General features: G+C 41.3%; 1 protein-coding gene across 1 annotated transcript in view; it reads left to right on the top strand.

Moving 5' to 3' along the window:
- Positions 1-16,826: 16,826 nt before the first annotated feature.
- TMTC2 (transmembrane O-mannosyltransferase targeting cadherins 2) overlaps positions 16,827-19,370 on the top strand; it is a 392,011-nt gene continuing 389,467 nt past the window's right edge. Inside the window, exon 1 of the mRNA XM_021689854.1 lies at positions 16,827-17,097. Within this exon, the coding sequence (XP_021545529.1) occupies positions 17,015-17,097 (83 nt within the window). The 5' untranslated portion in view covers positions 16,827-17,014. The remainder of the gene's footprint in view (positions 17,098-19,370) is intronic.

Here is a 19,370-nt window from a genome sequence, read left to right as displayed (position 1 = left end):
CAGGAACCAAGAATTAGGTGAAAGCATCATGCTAACGGAGCGTCCACTGCGTGGCTGCTGAGGTGCTGTTTTTATCTATACAACACAACTGACCAAAGCAATCAGTCCTTAACCACCAAGATGAGTCCATCTGTGTGTTCTAATTGGCATGTCTGAGAAACCTGAAAAGCTCAAAATAAGTATAACCAGGTTGTCTTTTTTTTTTTTTTAAAGAGTTTAAGTCATCTCTACACCCAATGTGGGGCTCGAGCTTTTACAACCCTGAGATCAAGAATCACATGCTTCGCTGACTGAGCCCGCGAGGTGCCCCTGTCTTTTGAAAATTAATAAACAAATTGTGGCAGGGTATAGGGATATATTAAAATAAATAAGGAGCAGTTGCGAATCCTTCAAAAGAACGTGTTTGGTTTGTTTGGCAACTCTCTAACTTCTACATTGGCAATATCCAGGAAAGCCTCTTTGCTCTCCTGATCATAGCTTTGCACACATCAGATGCAACAGCTGTTTTAATTGGCACAACCACACAACCTTTCCTGACAGGAAGTGCATTAGAACAGTGACTGTAATTGAAACTGCAGAATTTAGGGAGGCAGCATACCACTGACCAACCGGGAATGCAGCTAGAATGCTGGAGCTACCCTTGCACCTTGGAGAAAGGAACATGTCGTTGCACACAGTCATACCATCCACCCGACTGATGTCCTTCTCTCCTCATAAGGACTTACCCTGGTGTAGGATTGTTCACTCAAAAAGTGCCCGGCATGATATATGAACACCATCTTCTGAAAATGTATGTTTTGCACACACCGTTTCCATAGTTTATAATGCCAGATTTGTACAGAATATGCAGGGAAAGCGAAATAACAGGATGGGTATGATTGTTGGGTGATAGTATTGGTGTATGGTGAAAGAATTAAATAAAGTATTTTTATATTACAAATTAAAAATTTAAACCAGATCACTTGAGAATTGGACAACTTAATCCTCCTGGAGTGATGTGCATTTACAGGGCAGGTGTTATGCAAAGGACTGGAGCTCGAAAGGAATGAAGTTGCCTTTCAGCGTTTTTATCTCAAGGGAAATCTTACAGAACAAACGGCCTAGATGGATTCTGAGCCAACAGATGACAAGAGGACTTGCTCCATTCTCTGGAAAATATGATGATAAGAAACAGATTTCAGCTGTTCTTTAAGTTTTTTCTCTACTGGACAACAAAGCTGCCAAGAAATGAGGATACACAGATAATGATACTCACATAACCCCTCCACCTGCATCACATCCTGACAAATCACAGCATTTCTTTGCTTCAAGGGCAGGAAACCTACCCATAAAGAGAAATCATCTTCTCATATGAAATATTGTATTCTACAGAAAAATCAAGCAAAACAAATGAGTATTTCTGTGACATTGTTTAGAAAAGAGTTTGAAATACCTCTCACATCAGTAATCAGAGGCTCACATAAATGCTAGAGTAGGAAGAAGAATCCCACTTTCACCTCCATCAACACAGACAAATAACAACAGATAAAATTAAGAGAAATTAGGGTCCATGTTCTATTACTCTATTTTAAGTACATTAGTGTTTAGCTCCTAGGCCTACCCCTGACACTTGCAGAGCCCAAGGCAAGAGCATAAATGGAAGACTACATGCCATCCACCTTTGAAATCAAGCGAACAGTTCTTTCCTTCTATTGTGACAAATATACTTTCATAACAAAAAAATCAGAAAATATGTGTACAGCTAGGTTTTTTTCATATAACTTAATTTGGCAAAAGACCAAAGCTGAACAAATTTAATTACTATTGCTCATGTTGGGTGTTCAGTTGATGGGGTAGTGATGTCTTCATAAGTCATAAAATAAAGAACCATAATACATACATTATTGTATGTTTTCTATAAAATTTATTTTCTTGAATTCCTCTCAGTAAACTCATTATGTTTTGGAAATCAAGATTTTATACAGGTAACAACAGTGATTTGAATAATTAAATATGTAATTATATTCAAAGCACAAAATTTGAATACATTTTCATTGAAAATATGAATTTATGTAAAAAAATAAATTATTTCATTTTCAAACTAAATGATAATTGTTCTAAAATATTCATTCTAAAGAAAAATACAAATTATAATTAGTAAATAAAATAAATCAAAATTATTTAAATAAATCTTATTAAATAAGATTGTTATTATAAATAAAAATCAATTAATAATCCTACCATTCAAGGTCCAACTACAGTTGCCAATGTAAAGAATCAGTATCACATTGTATCACCAGATCTACAAATACAAATTTAAAAGAAATAAATTGTTTAATATTCCACAACATTATCTAGCTGACACATGCATCAGTTGAGAATACCACACTAAAGTTGTGAGCATTGACAGAATCATGAATGGGAACATATAATAAACAAGCAAGGTATACTGGGACCTAAGGAACACAAGATTGAAGGTGGTGAAAAAGTGGTTACTGTGGAACAAAAAATTACCCCAGCTGTTGGACTCCTTCATGAGGGGACTCTGTTATGGTCCAACATACAGAGCCCAAAGATGTTTGATAAACTTGGGCTTCATTCCAGTGTGTATGGCTATCTGAGGAGATTCAATCTGCTTGGTGGGAACACAGCCAAATGAGTCCATAGGTATCAGGCTATACTAGGAGTCAAGAGATGGATGGAACTGTGGTTTCAAGTGATGTATAGCAGAACCTCCTCAAGTAGCAGGAAGGTCCAGGTAACAGAGCTCAGGCTCCATTGACAAGCCTGTCAAAATGAGGAGGATGTCAGGGTCCCAGCCAAGTGAGCTTCGGTGCAGGGGAAAGCTTTTTATGCACATGGCCTGTGAAATGATGAGAAAAAACCAAAGCAGATGTCTGGATATATACATAGATTCAGCCAACACAACAGGGGTGTGGGGAAAGCACTGATTCAGTAGGCAAATGGTGGGAAACAAACAGGAAGCATGTGGACCCCAGGTCCCTTCCACTCACTGATGGTGCTGATGTATTTTCTGCCATGGTGAGAATAGTTTCTCTTTTGGGTTGAAGTTGAATCTGAATGAAAGGGCATTTGTGATTTGTGATTATAGCTGAGTGGAGCTCATGAAGACATAGGCTGAATGATTTTAAAAGAGTGCTATGGCATGGCATATTTTTAAAGTGCATTTGTGGGATTGTTGGGGAAATTATTTATTATGGTTTTAATTTATAGGCCCAATATATTGGTGAGGTTTAATTTAACTTTAACTATGATGACGTTTGACCTGATATTCATGGGTAAAGTTTGTATTAAAACATTATGCAAGTTTTTATTAACTTATTTTAGGTGGATGTAGATATAAAATGAATTTTGGAAAATCTTTATTATACATCTTAAGACTCTTGATACTGCTATTCCCTATGAGTGAATCTGGGGTCCTGTGATTCTGCAATTACCTTAATATAGACCGTTTTTGTGACAATGCTGAATGGCTGATATTGTGTCCTGCACTTTAGTATCAGGTGTAAAAACAAATCTCTATTAGGAGACAAAGCTGATCCATGGATCAGCTCTGTCCATGAAAGTGCAAATTTCTGAACCCAAGATCTTAGGAGGAAGTTAAGATATATTCTTTCCAGTCCTGAAAATCAATTCTAGATTACTTTTACATTCTAAAGATGGTTTTCAATGCTGTCGGTAATACTGACATTATGTGAGATTTCAAAGAAAAAAGTTTTGGATTTGGAACTTGAGTTTCAAGGGACTGGCAAGGGTAATGCACTTTTTACCTGTTCTTACTAGTTTGTACCTTCCAAAGACTTTGTCTTTATAGGACATGGGAGAAGCATAATCAAGGAGCCAAGTAGCCACTTAGATTTCGGGGCACTACAAGTTAATAATAAGTGGCAATCAATGAATCATAGGAAGTAGAAATCATTTTTATTGACTCTTTTCCTAAAAAGGCACTATCTTTAATATTTTGGCTTCACTGACAGATCTGAGCGAGGAAATGACCTCCCCTAAGAAAATGCTTTGGTGGGGGACGCCTGGGTGGCTCAGTCATTAAGCATCTGCCTTCGGCTCAGGTCATGGTCCCAGGGTCCTGGGATCGAGCCCCGCATCGGGCTCCCTGCTCCTCAGGAAGCCTGCTTCTCCCTCTCCCACTCCCGCTGCTTGTGTTCCCTCTCTCGCTGTATCTCTCTCTGTCAAATAAATAAAATCTTTAAAAAAAAAAAAGAAAGAAAGAAAATGCTTTGGTGGAAAATCTATTTTGTTGATATTCAGGCAAACGCTTTGATTTTAACTATAGTTTCATATTATTTCCTGCTTATATCCATTAGAAAATAGCCAGCAGATCAATCTACCTCTAAATACATGCTCCTATTTTGCTGAAATTATTTTACCAACAGTCAGCTTATTGAAATAAGTGTCCGTATTATAGAGATACACTGTACTGTGTATTTCAAAAATATAGTTAGTAGGGTAACTTTAAAAAGACACATAAATGAATAATTCTTAGTTTGAATGGTATCTGACAATCTGAAATGGCATAAGAAAGGGTATTCTGCAAGTATTCATTGCCACTACTAATTGATTTCCCAGAATCACTTTAAAAAAAATTATGGTAAAACACATAATATGAAATCTACCCTCTTAACAATTTTTTCAGTGTACAGTACAGTATTGTTAACTCTATGCACATTCTTTTTTCTTAAGATTTTATTTATTTGAGAGAGGTAGGGAGAGAGAGAGTGTGTACGAGTGGGGGGAGGGGCAGAAGAAGAGGGACAAGCAGGTACCCTGCTGAGCAGGGAGACTGACCCTGGACTCAATCCCAGGACCCTGGGCTCATGACCTGAGCTGAAGGGAGATGCTTAACTGACTGAGCCAGCCAGGTGCCCCTCTGTGCATATTCTTGTACATCAGAGCTCTAGAATTTTTTTAACTTGTAGGACTGAAATTCTATACCCATTGAACAGGAGCTCCCTACCTCCCCTCCCCCAGCCCCTGGCAATCACTCCCAGCATAACTTTTAATGAATAATCCTTTATTTAATATTATATAGTTCTAGAATTCTTTAAGAGTATCTATACATATTATTAAGGAATTTTTGAGTTGCTTTTATTGAATAATTGTTTCCAGAATCTCTGAACGCTTTCCAGGGTTGAATAACCAATTTTTACTTCTTTGTTATCTGGTGTTTCTGTTATAAAACATGATTTTTAAGAGGTATTTTGACTAAGATGAAGAGATAGGAAATGTAATTTGTATATCTTCGTGTATACAATGTATTCTTTTATCTCTACATCTGGCCTCAAGGTAAAAGGCTAATTTTTCTCTATCTACAAAATAGTTTTAAAAGGTATTCCTTCATGTCTATCTGTGCAGAGTGGCATCCTCTTGCTTGGCTCTCAATACTAGATTGGGAGATAAAAATTTCCAACAGTGGGAGTTAGTCCGTTCCCTGCCTGAATCTTAGCTTCTTGGTGTTCTTGGCAGGAATTCACTACCTTTAGTATTTCTATCTTTTATATTCCAAATTCTTCATATCCTGCCAAAATTCAGTAGCCCTCTGGACTTTGCCTCCATTTTTATTTATGCAAAACCTAAACATGATTTTGTTTGTATGACCCATGCATCTATCTCCTTCCCTTCCATTATCTCACAAAAATCTCACCAAAGCAAAAAAAAAAAAAAAAAGACATTTTGAAGTCCTTCCAAAAGCTGTTCCTTCATCATTTTACGAAGGGCTTAAAGAAGGAGAGAATCTAAAAGAGTCACTTGATTTTGAAGATGGCTCTCAATATTGTTAATAAGATGGACACTGTATAGGATTTAACATAAAAGGCTTTAGGAACAACACAGAAATGGTACAGTATCCTGATCATCAGTTACTAGGTTGTGTGCCATCTGGCACAGGTTACTTAATATTGTTGACCCTTAGTTTTGTCATTTGTGAGAAGATAGTAATAATACTTATTTGGCCAGACTATTGTGGGAATTAAATTATATAGTATATTTAGAATACCTGGCACGGTACCAGTAGGTACATAGTAGGTGCTCAACAAATATAAACCCCTTTTTTTTCTCTGTCCCCACATCAGAAACCCTACTTAATATGGCTGTGGGTAAGAGAGACAGGGAGATGGGAAGGAGATTAGGAAAAACATTGTATTCAAACAAAGCACAGGCATACATGTGGGCAGCCATCCTGCGTGGCTTTTAGTAGTATTACTTGGGCAAAGGATTGGCACCTGAACCCAAAGTCAAGTTAAAGGATGGGTTAGCCAGGAGGGTGCCCAGTACTCTGCTCCATTGGGAATACGAAATCATAACTGAAACAAATTAGAAATATAGTTCATATTTGGCTCTTTTCATAAATGTAAAGACGATTGTTCCCTTGAATTGCAACTCAAAAGTCACTTTGGGTCAGAATCAACCTATCTCCACTGGGTATTTTGGGGGCATATTTCTGTAAGTAGATAGCATGGTGCAGTAACTGGCCAGTCTCAACTGAGACTGAGGTCTGTAGTTGCTGTCAGCTGAAATGTTCAAACTGACTACAGCACATGATATACGCTGTTTGCTGAGAACCAGTGATTTACAACTAAAGTTTAAACATAGTTAGATATTTTCAAAGATGCTGTCTTGTCCTGAAACATCACAAAATAAAACTTATGATAGAACAGGAACCATAGAAGAATGGGAAATGTTTTGCTGCATGAATGCATGAAAGGGTGTGGGGGCTGGAGGGGGGAGAGAAGAGAAACTGAAAATACTAGAAAAAACTTGTAAATATATACATTAAAATCACTTATCTTTTATGAATGCTAGTGATTAGTGCTGTCCATATGACAGTACAGATCTGAGCAATAATTCCAGCTTATGTGTTGTGTTACTTCCAATGCGTATAATTTTTTTTTATTTTGAACATAAAGAGAAATACATGTTGAACAGATATTTTAAGGATATTGCTTAGGAGGGATGACACCTGCATATCTTAATCCTACCCTGCATATTTTACTAACTGATATTTTAGGCCATAAATGTTCACTCTACTTCTCATACAGAGACCTCACTCAAAGATTTTTTAGACTTAAATACGCACACATACACAATCATATACTTACATATAAATATACCTGAGAAATAGATAAATCAAGAAGAGGTGAAAGAAAACAAGACCCAAATTATAGGGGCTTATAATAGCAAGTGGAAATACAATTAAAAAAATACTGTAATTAAACAGAGGTAGGGAACAACTTTGAAAAAGAACACATTTCTAAAAATTACAATACTCAATTTCAAGACTTATAAAGCTTCAGTAATCAAGGCAGTTTGATTATGGCATAAAAATAGACAAAAGGATCGATGGACAGAACATACATCCAGAAATAGACTTACATATATATGTCAATTGATAAAGATGCAAAGACAATTCAGTGGAGAAAATAGACTTTTTTAGCAAATAATGCTGGAACAATTAAATAATCAAAGATGAGAGAGAGAGAGAGAGAGAGAGAACTTTAAGCAATACTTCACTCATAAATGAAAACTAAGTCATAATGGTTATAGATCTAACTCTAAAACCCAAAACTATAATACTTCTAGGGACAAGCAGGAGAAAGTCTTTGTAACCTTGGTTTAGCAAACATTTCTTAGATACAACATCAAAAACATGATAAAAAAAATATCAACTTTACTCAAAGTTAAAAATGTCTACTCTTTGAAAGACATGATTAAGAGAAAGAAAAGACAAGCCAAAGGTTGAAAGAAAATGTTTGCAAATTATATATCTAATAAAAGACTTGTAATTCAAAAACAACTCTCAAAATTTAATAATAAGAAGACAATGCAACTTTTTAAATGGGCAAAAAGAAAGTCAGATTTGAAGCATGGTAGGACTCTAAGTGCTGTTGCTAATTTGCAAATGGAGGGGAACTTGTGAAAGGAAGGCGGGCAGCCTCTAAAATCTGAGGCAAGGAGGGGCACCTGGGTGGCTCAGATGGTTGGGCGTCTGCCTTCGGCTCTGGTCATGGTCCCAGGGTCCTGGGATGGAGCCCCATATTGGGCTCCTGGCTCAGCAGGGAGCCTGCTTCTCCCTCTCCCTCTGCCTCTCCCCCTGCTCATGCTCTCTCTCTGTGTCTCAAATGAATGAATAAAATCTTTGGAAAAAATATATTTATTTTTTAAAAATCTGAGGCAAGGAAATACGGAGCTCAAGTCCTACAATGGCAAAGAACTAAGTTCTGCCAACACCTGAAAGAGTTGGGAAGTAGATTCTTCTCCAGAGCCTCCAGATAAGAGCCCAGCTGTTCTACCCCTTCATATCCATTAAGTGAGACCTTGAGCTGAGAAACACAGTTGAGGCATGCTGGACTTGTCACTGCAGAACTGAGAGCTCATAATTTTGCTTTAAGAAGCCAATAATCAGGGACACCTGGGTGGCTCAGCTGGTTAAGTGTCTGCCTTTCGCTCAGGTCATGATCCCAGTATCCTGGGATTGAGTCCCGAGTCGGGCTCCTTGCTCGGTGGGGAGCCTGCTTCTCCCTCTGCCTGTCACTCCCCCTGCTTGTGCTCTCTCTCTCTGGTGTATAAATAAATAAAATCTTAAAAAAAAAAAAGAAGCCAACAATCACAACAACAAAAGACATAGGGCAAATGATTTGAACAGACTTGTCACCAAAGATATGTGGGTTGAAAATAAGCACATGGAAAGATGCTCCACATCGTTAGTATTAGGGGAAGGACAAAACTAAAATGTGATATCACTCCACCCCTGGTAGGAGGTCTAAAATTAAAAAGACTGACTCTATCAAGTGTTGGCAAGAATGTGGAGTAAGTGGAACTGTCACAAGATGATTGTGGGAATGTAAAGTGGTCTAACCACTTTGGAAAACAGCTTGGCAGTTTCTTAAAATAGCAAACACAATGGGACTGAATGACTCAGCCATCCCACTCCTAGGTATTTACCCAAGATAGATGAAAGCATGTGTCCATGCAAAGACTTCTCATGAATGTTCACAGCAGCTTTGTTTGCAGTAGCCAGAAACTGGAAAGAATTCAGATCCTCATCAACAGATACATGGATAAAAAAAATTGTGGTACAGCCATACAAATAGGATATTACTCAGAGATAAAAATAAATGAACTATTAATACACACAAAAACATTGAAGAATCTCAAAATAATGATGCTGAGTGAAAGAAGTCCCCCTCATCAAAAGAAGTACACAGCGTTATTTCCATTTATATGAAATTCTAGGAAATGCAAATTCATCTATAGTGACAGAAAGCAGATCCGTGTTTGCCTGTATCTCATGTTTGCAATATAAATTACAGGAGACACTTGGCCAAAAATCAGCTTGGAGTTGCTGAATCTAATGTCTTCATCATTTGTCCACTTCAGTTGGGGACTGACTTTCAAATTGACTGCCAAGAAAATGAATGTCTTAGCTTCAAATCTACCATTGCAGACAACCTGTTTTCTTAATAGTTCGTCTATCTGCAGATCCTCACATATGTGAGGGTGACTTTGTTTTGTGCATTAAGATTTAAATGTTTTCCTGAAATGAATGTAACGTTATGTGTCAATTATACTCTAATTTAAAATAAGATTTAAATGCTTTCATTGAAGCAAAATATGCAAAAATAAAAGAATAAATTCAAAAGGACAAAAAAAGAAAGAAAGAAAGAGCATTTGGAAAAAAGTATAGGGTGATGGAAGTCTATATGCAAGGCTATAAACATATCATTCATTTATAATTATTAAATAATAGTATTACAAATTATAAGATATTTATTCATTGAAGTGGGCAACTTAATTAAATCTATTGCAAAGTTTTAAATACATTGATTTCCTGTCATTTATCATTAGATTAATAAACCAAGTTCCAAATAGACGTTCTGGTTATTTGATAGCAATAACAAATGGATTAAAAATGCTTTATGAGGTGCAAATTTGTAGTGGGGTTTTTAACATAATAATATTAAGTCAATTATAAATGCTGTATTTGGTTTTCCAAATTGTGATTTGCACTAATACTTGCATTACTTTGCTGGAGTTTGGGTTACATTACTTAGCTGTTTTTATAATACATGATGTGGATTATGTTAGAAAAAATGTCTATACATCTTTTTTAAAAAAGATTTATTTATTTATTTTAGAGAGAGAGAGAGCGTGCGTGTCTGTGCGCAGGGAGGGGCAGAGGGAGAGGGGAAAGAAGCAGTCTCCCCGCTGAGCACAGAGCCCAACGTGGGGCTTGATCCCAGGAACCCCAGACCGCAACCAGAGCCAAAACTAAGAACTGCAAGCTCAACCCTCGGAGCCACCCAGATGCCTTTGAGTACATCTATTTTTTTTTTTAAGATTTTTAAAAAAATCTTAACCTGTTTTAACCTTTAAATCTTTAACCTGGGACTCCAGGATCATGACCTGAGCCGAAGGCAGTTGCTTAACCAACTGAGCCACCCAGGCACCCCTATTTTTAAAAAAATATATGTGGAGGAGCGCCTGGGTGGCTCAGTCAGTTAAACGTCTGCCTTCAGCTCAGGTCATGATCTCGAGGTGCTGGGATCGAGCCCCACCTCAGGCTCCCTGCTCAGCGGGGAGTCTGCTTCTCCCTCTTCCTCTGCTCCTCCCCACCCCCTCCTTGCTGGTGTTCTCTGCTCTCTCTCTCAAATAAATAAATAAAATCTTTTAAAAAATATATGTGGAGTGTGTATTTTATAGGGAAGGGTTTCTATTATATAGTCTGTGCAGTCTTTGCTGGTTTTGATACCAGATTTTGGGGGAAAAATCAGGTAAAATTGGTTGATAAGGGAAGATCTTAAGTATTTTATCCCTACTCATCTGAGTTTAGTCAAAGCATCTTGGCAATAGCCAGGAGTTCCTTCTCCTGAAGTAGATCCTAATGGTGATGTGGTGTTTTGAATGGGAGAAGGAACAACATTGGACTGAATGGTGATTAAGGCATAGACTTTTGGAGTTAAAAGACATACGTTCACGGGGCGCCTGGGTGGCTCAGTCGTTAAGCGTCTGCCTTCGGCTCAGGTCATGATCCTGGGGTCTTGGGATCGAGCCCCGCATCGGGCTCCCTGCTCAGCAGGAAGCCTGCTTCTCCCTCTCCCACTCCCCCTGCTTGTGTTCCCTCTCTCGCTGTGTCTCTTTCTGTCAAATAAATAAATAAAATCTTTAAAAAAAAGAAAAAAAGACATACATTCAAATGTCAGCTCCACCACTAGAGGCTCCAGATGATGAACAATTTACTAAACCTCTCCACGCCTCTACATCCTTACCTGTTAAGACAGGGACAGTAATGGTACCTATCTCCCAGGTCGGTTGTGAGGATTACATAAGATCTTAAACATAACATGCTCAGTGAAATGCCTAAAGCCTAAAAAGAGTTCGATGGCTGGTGGCTATTTTATAAATAAAGGCAAGCCACGTACGGGTGTCTCCAGTCCAGCACAAGAGGTTCAGAACTACAGCTGTTACCGGTGGGAAGAATAGACAATGGCTTTGATAAGTACTGTCTTGTAAGTAGCCACTAGCCAATGTCCCCCTGTACATTTAAATTAATTTAAAATTCAGTTCCTCAGTTACACTGGCCACATTTTAAGTGCTTACTAGCCACATGGAGCTGATGGCTACTACACTGGAAATTACAGATATAAAGCCACCTTTGCAGAAAGCTCTAGAGGACAAGGCTGGATTAAAGGGTCTGTGTTGGGCTGAGTACCAGGGCAACATTCCTGAGTAACTGGTTTACCGAATGTCCACATCAAAACTAATCTTCTCTCTCCTCTTTGAGTTATCTTTTATTTTACAGAATCTGAGGCTTATCAAAACTCTGTTATCCAAGAGTCTGTGCAATTTTTCAAGCTGTTAGAATATTTTTGATCACTCTTTATACCAGTGCATGTGAATGCACTGAGAGAGATTCTATGATGGAGGCTGTCCTTGCTTTTCTTGATCGAGTTTCTGAATTCTATCATTAGCCTGAACATCTCTGCAATTACCCATATCTGGTTATTAACATGTTATTTCTACACTCCTCCCCCCTCCTCCTCCCTTCCCCTCCTCCCCTACCCCCACTGAATTGCAAGCTGGGAGCTTGTGAGATTTTTAAAGTGATCATTATTTTAGTAGCAGCTGGTTCTTAACAGCCCCGGGTTTGTGACAGAGGTGACAGGATCTGTTTCTGTGGTTGTATTGTCCTAATTATATTCCTAATGGATCACAAGTTTGGGGACAAAGCGATGTTACATATTGCAGGGCAGCATTTTATGGTATGCTGGGAACATCTAAATGTAACATGTGTAGCCAATGCATTTACTGTCATTAGTTATCCAAGCAGCGCGTGTGCCTCTTTCAGCTCCCTGACCCACATTTCATCCACGCTCTGCTGTTTTTCTCCTGCAGGGTTATTTCCTGAGTAAAGCTGAGAGCTTATGAGTCCCCCAGCAGAGAGCTCTGTTCTGACCTCCCTAAACAGGCAGCTTCACCTGCTGGGCTAGTGTTTTTCTGCTTCCTGGTCAATCTGTTAAGATTTTAGCAGGAGATTCTTGGATACCTTTCTCACAAAACATATGGGAGACTGTAATTACTTTGGCCTGGTACAATTTTAGAATTGCGAGAGCAAGGAAGAGGTGCAAATCTTCTGTTCATAAATAACCAAATCTGTGGGCACTTTAAAAGGCATTCTGTGCAGCAGGAGAATTTATGTGCCACATTTCACCCTTGGCACACTTTCCAAATGAATTGTTCAAAGAGAAGTTATATTAGGACAAATAGAAATGAAGACTAAGACCAGATGTGGATTTTTAGTTAATATTTATGCAACACCCAAAGGGAAGATGGTATTGCACAATAAACTAAAAATGTCTTAGGCAAATAAGGAAATCTTTACCCCGAGGACCTGGCACTGCAAAGGTATGAATTATACAACAAAGGCCTGGGAATGCAGAACAAATGCAGGGTAGGTTGGGGCGACTATAAAAAAGAATTCATTGAGGAAGTGGTGAGGTAGCAGATGTGTGGAACCTACTTTGGGAAAATAAGGGCTTAGCACTTTTTTGGCCAGTCTTGTGTCTAAGGTAGAAAAGTCAAGCCAACCAGCCTAATTTCCTTCATCTGTGGAGAGCAGCAGTAGCTTTAAATAGAATATATATATTCAGAACTGAGGTAGCAATCTCACAATGGGTGAGTACACCTTAATAAACTAAAAAGCGATGTCCCCAGATTTGATATGATCTCCAAGGATAGTGATGACATCTTTTAACCGATTCCGCTCTCCCCCATTGGCATTCAAGGAACACGCAGACATTGGCTGCTTCTCAGGCCTTGGAGAGTAGTCTGAAAGCAACCAAAGTTTTAATGCATTGGGAGAATATTGAGACCCACATTAAATTAAAAGAGGAAAATTTGTTAAAAGCAACACAGCTGGTTTTTCAGCCTTCCGTTCATCAGGGAGAGCAAAATGTACATTTCTCACCATCTCCCAAGCTCCCAATCCCCAGGAGTTGGGGGTAGGGAGAGAAAAGGAGGAGGTGGAGGGGAAGTGTAGAAAATTTTATTTAAAACTATTGGAGCCTTGAAGTGAAGACAGCTCTGGAAATGCTTACAAGCTTTTAGTATGCTGAACCCAAACCTCTCTACTACTTTCATGCTTCTGAGTCCTCTTAATTATTGAAGAGAGCTGTCTGTGTGTGACTTACCACAGGTTTTCCTGCAGAGCTGATGCATCCTTAAGAATTTTTAACCTACTTCCTCCCCCTCTCCTGTGTTAATTCTTCACTGTTTGACATGGACAACAAATCAGCTTATCTTATTCTCTCATGATGAAAATTTGTGGATTTTCAGCTGCTATAGAGTTTCTGCTAAGCACATTTATTTGTTCGTTTCTCGTCAACATTTTGTGTTGTTTTCAGTTTCTTCTACCTGTCCAGATGTTACAGGCTCTGGGTATTATGTGGAAAACCAGGTTGATAAGTTTCCTGCCCTCTTGGAGCTGTCATTCTATTGGGGATTCCAGATACAATGCATGCTATGAAGAAAATCATCAGGATGATGAGACAAAGATTGCTGAGAGTGAGGCTACTTAATAGTGTGGGCTGGGAAAGCCTTTCAGGTGAGAGCATTTGAACTAAGATCGGAATGATGAGAAGGAGCTAGAGAGGGTCTGAGAAGGCATCCCACGAGGTAAGAGGAGAAAGTGGTAAGTATCAGAGGAGAAGGATGTCTGTGTTGCTGATGCAATGTCAGGGGAGAGAAGGATCAGGGCCAGATGAGGGCCTGGCTGGCCATGGCAAGGATCACAGTTTTATTTGATGTGCATCAGGAAATCATTGAACATTTTAAAGTAGAGAGATTGTAGGTTTTCAAAAGAATCTTCTAATACCTGAAGTTAAGACTGTGGGGGAGTGGGGAATTGCAGGAGTAGAAATAAGACCACTTAGAAAGGTACTGCATTGGTCCATCCAGGAAGTGAAGGCATTTTGGACTAGCATTGGAGTAGGGTGGATGTCATGGTCTGCACTTTGGAGGTATAGATCTAGGTTTTAGTTAACAGCTAAAAGGAAAAGAGAAAGTTGGAGGGAGTAATAATAATAACAATACTTATATTGCTTCTAGGTGTTTCACACCTTAATTACTTTAATCTTAATAATAGTACCCATAAATAGGTATTATTTTCATCACTGCTTCATAATGGTGAGAAAAAAAGGGGCACAAGGAGGTTAAGTGACTGGCCAAAGGCTTCTCAGGTAATAATAGCACAGTGCGGACTCCAACTCCTGGGTGCTCTTCAGCCAGTGAACTAGGATCCAATATTAACATGTAAATGCAGTGGAGGGATACAGACACAGAGGAACTTGATGGGTCAACTACCAGGATTTTTTAAACTTTTCAACAATAAGCAGAGGTTAAAAAAAAAAGGTAAAAGATCAGTCTCTGCCTTTAAAGATACAACTCTCTTTTATGTATGCTTCTGTATCTCAGGGAACAAAAATGGGTCCGTCGTGCATGGCATAATAGATATAATAAATATTCATCACTTCATCTGTGTCTACACAGATTTTTTTGTGAAATCAGGAGAAGATGGAGCTGTGTCTCGCTGACACCCAAACCACAGTATTTACTTTTCAGGCAGCTGCCTGACATCCAGGGGATTCGATTTCTTGCCTGAGTCCTGGAAAGCTCGCTAGTTAGGTGCTTCCCTTGGGGGGGGGGGGGGGGGGGGGGCGGGGTCAGTCAGCCCTTTACAGGTCTGTTTTCCAAGCATTGTGTTGCCGTGCAGCAGGGGGCGCTGTAGTAGTGCTCATCGTGGTCCGACGGAGCCCATCGCGCAGCTAGAAGGCGGCCAAGCCAGGAGGAGGTGTGGCAGGCGGCCCACGGTCCTCTTTGGTCTCGCAACTTTAGTACCCAGAGCTCGTCTACACAGGCCATTCTTCTACACCATAATTTATCAGGTTGGACGCCTTCCATCCAGTCCTGCATCCGGGCGGAAAGGAAAGGGCATTAGCTTCCCGCCTTCCTAGGTTTTGAGAATAGCGGTGCACTGGGCTGCAGAGGCGTCTCTTCCCTAATGTTTCCAGAGTCAGCCTGAAAGTCCCCCGAAACCACGAAAGGCCCCCGCAGCTGCGGCGTGTGTGTATGTGTTTCTTTCCTCTTTTGGGGCCCTTTCTTTTTAACCTGACTGCGGGAACATTTTCCTCCCCATACATCTTTCTATTGACATTTGGGACAAAGGTAGGCTCGGAGCTGAAATCTCTCCCTCCTGAGATGCCCCTCAAGCTCTCCAATACCCCCTCCCTTTTCGGCTCACGCACTGTGAGCGTGTATGAGAGGTCGCGTAAATGTGGCAAGCGAGGCTGCAGCCCTCGCCAAACCTGGTCTTCCTCTCCCGGTCCCCAGAAGTCCCTCCAGCTGACCGGACTTACGCCTGGCAGCGCTTGGCACACACAGCGCTGGGGCTGAGATCCAGTCGGTGCCAGGCGCCGCCAGGCAGCAGCGGCGCGAGCGACCGTGTCCTCCTTGGTGTCGATTCTCGTCCAGCTCCCCCTCCCAAGGCGCACTCCAGCTACCCCTTTGGGCTGTCTTCCAGCAGTCGCCCTTGGATCCCGAGGGCTTTCCAGAGTGAAATCGAAGGTAAAAGAAACAAGAGGAGGGCGGGAGGTGGGTAGGAGGAGCCTCGGGCCGCGGGGAGGTAGGAGGAGCCTCGGGCCGCGGGGAGGTGGGAGGAGCCTCCAGCCAGGGGATAGTGTGGGAGGAGCCTTAGGGGGAGGATCGGGGTGGAGAAAGGGGCCGGGCAAAGCCGGGATGGAGGGTGGGCCACGCAGGCGCGGGGGGCCGCGCCGAGAACCCCACGCGGGAGCTCCTGGAGTCTCCAGCCACCGCTCCTCACTTCACTGGAGAAGGGGTTGGGGCGGAGAGGGAGCTAATAAAGAGTGAATGAGCGGCCGCCGCTGTAGCGGCCGGAGTCAGCCCGAGCAGCACCGGAGCCGTGCGCCCGGGAGGCGGCGAGGGGAGGTGGTTCGCCTGGTCCCTCCCACCCGCCCCTCTTTCTCTCTCTTCCTCCAGCTGGTCCCAGAACCCTGCTGGGTCCGGTCCCTCTGCCCCCATCCCGCATTCTTCCACCTCCTCCGAGTCCCACTCCTCACCTAGGGCGCCCCGAACTGCCATGGGTTAGGGTGGGGGCCGCGAGCCGCGCGAAGGACCAGCCCTGTGCATCCGCCGGGGGGGCGCGGAGCCCGAAAGCCGCCAGCCGCTCGCGGGCGCCGGGCATGGGGAGTGTGGTGTGAGCCCGCACCCGGAGAGGACGCAGCGGCTGCGGAGACGGGCGCGAGGAGGAGGAGGAGAGCGGTGGATTGCAAGGACCCGAGGGAGGAAGGGAGGGACAAGAGGGTGGGGAGCTAGGAAAAAGTGAAGCTGGGAGGAGAAGGCGGCGGAAGGTGGGGATTGATGCTTCTGTTTTTTGTTGCCGCTGCTGCCCTTGCGCTGGGAGCCGAGCCGGAGGGAAGGCGGTGGAGAGATGATTGCAGAGTTGGTGAGCAGCGCTCTGGGGTTCGCCTTGTATCTCAACACCTTGAGTGCGGATTTCTGCTATGATGACAGGTAAGGGGTCGGCGGGCTGCGTGGGGACTCCGCGGTGGCTCAGAAGCTTCCCCCTTTAAGGCTGAAGTGCGTCTTGGAGGAACTGGTCCAGCACCTGAATTGAAGGTTTAGGAGACGCGTAAACAACACCCGGAGCAAACGCCGGGGAAGCGAGCGCGCTGGGCGGTCTGAAGGAGTTTGGGTTCCTAGTTTGCAGCAGGTTCTTTCTCTTGCTTATTGGCTGTTGGCGAACGCTTAAGTTTCTTATCGGAAATCGCAGCAATTTGGGGAACTGTTAATGATCGTATTAAAAAAAAAGTCTTAGGTATTTGTTGGTGCACACTGAGCGATTTTACGTCTGGGCTGGAAGGAAGCCGCTCCTCGCCTCTTAATAGATCTTCCCTGTAGCGTTTCCTTTTATTGATGGGACGCTTTATTTCCCGAGGAAAAAACACACCTTTGGCAGTTACCAAAATAGTGGAAGGAGAGAGTCGTATTCTGCTTCAACTTTCCCGTTTGACGTGTATGGTACTTTACTTTGAGCCGAGATAATGCTGCTGATGCCTTTCCGGCTCCCCCCGTCTCGCTCACCAATTGATGGAGTAGCACTTTATAGAAGCCTGGGCTTTCATTTCTCTTTGGGAGTTTTACATTAGACGTTAGCGATTCTTTTGTGCTAATTGGGGAAGAAGACGCCCCTAGAGACTGAAGTTGTCTTCTGCATTTGGGCTAGTTTGGGTGGCTAATGAGACCTGAACTGTGTTGTCAAAGAAACTGCATCGATTTCTGGAAAATGTCACAGTTGTGCTCGTGTCTCTATTTTTAAAATGTTGTTAGTGTTTAGAAACTGATGAAAAGCTCCAATAGCCATTAGGGAAAATTCCAATTTGTGCCTTTCCGGTGACTTAATCTGATTACAATTAAAACAGATGCATAATTAAAATATATTAGGGAGAACAGCACGCCTGGCCAAACTTATTAACCATCCTGGGGTGTTTCATGCTCCATTGAAATGAAACCATCCAAAAAGTGAGCACAGATTTACTTTGACAGCTTTTCAGCAGCCCCTCTGGGCTATGGAAAGTGAATGGATCCCCAGGGTCAGGGCAAGGCAGAGAGTGAACTTAAGCAAAGTGGTTGATGGGGGAGGTGAAGGCAGAATCTTCTCTGGGTGGTAATTAGCCATATTCTGTATTCTCTGGTGTGTCCACTCTCTGGCTAAAAACATGTTCATGGATATATGCTTGAAATCTGTGAATCTTTGTTTACACCCACATGTCTGTTATGAAATCCTCTGATAATAGGTGCAATGAAATAAAGCAAACTCTTCTTAATGCATTTATGTAGTGTCTGTCAGAGATTGGTTGATAAGGAAGCCACCATTAGACATAAACGTTTCCTCAACTTTTAAGCAGTGTATAGATTTTAGCAATTATGATACATGCTCTGAGAAATAAATGGTCTTTGTGTAAGAGTGAGGTGAGCTGCTCTGTTCCTTTCACTTTTGTGTTACTGTGCACCTGCTATTTCTAGGGCATGCGAAGAAAAAAGCTCTTCCTTCCAAAGATGGGTGACTTTTCACTAAAATGAGCTCAGGGATGACCTGGGCAGTTCTTGGTTCTGTTGGGGACAGTTTGAGAAGTTATCATTTAAACTAAGAATAAAGAGTTTGGAAAAAAGGCAACTTACTGTAGTACAGTAAGTACTGTAGAACACTGTGATAAATCAAGCATTCCCAACGTATGCTATCCTTTATTGCTGTTCAGTTCTTTAAAAAGTACATATCAGAACAAAGTATCCTGTAAAAGATGAAGGCTTGAACTAAACTAAATTCGCATATACATTTTTCTGTAGATTTAATGCTTATTATGTGTTCTTTAATCCTCAGTCAGTAGTGTTAGGACTTTGTAACTTGGGGAGAATAGTGTCAGTGAGATGATAAATTAGTTGTACTTTGATGGTGGGCAATTGTAAGTTCTTTACATGTTATAGGTTGCGTTGCAGTGTCAAAATTCCTGACTTCTATTTAGCTATGTAGATCAACGTCAATGAGTTGTCCATATCATCTAATTGGTAGCTTGCTCAATATATGATATATTACTGTTATGATGTTGAGAGCCTGTAAATATAAATTACACTTTGCTACAACTTGGAAATGTATGTTAGTCTAATTTTCTTAGTAGCAGAACTGCATATGCAGTCCTATACTCTTAAGAGTGTGAAGTCTTAACAGAATCAAACTTGGTTTTTATGTATCTTAGAAATTCTGAAATACCTATTAATAAGAGTGTGGA

This window comes from Neomonachus schauinslandi, chromosome 5 (genome assembly GCF_002201575.2).
Source record: "Neomonachus schauinslandi chromosome 5, ASM220157v2, whole genome shotgun sequence".
Taxonomy (NCBI): Eukaryota; Metazoa; Chordata; class Mammalia; order Carnivora; family Phocidae; genus Neomonachus; species Neomonachus schauinslandi.
Note: the sequence above shows the minus strand (reverse complement) of the source record. Positions and strands in the feature narration are given on the sequence as shown.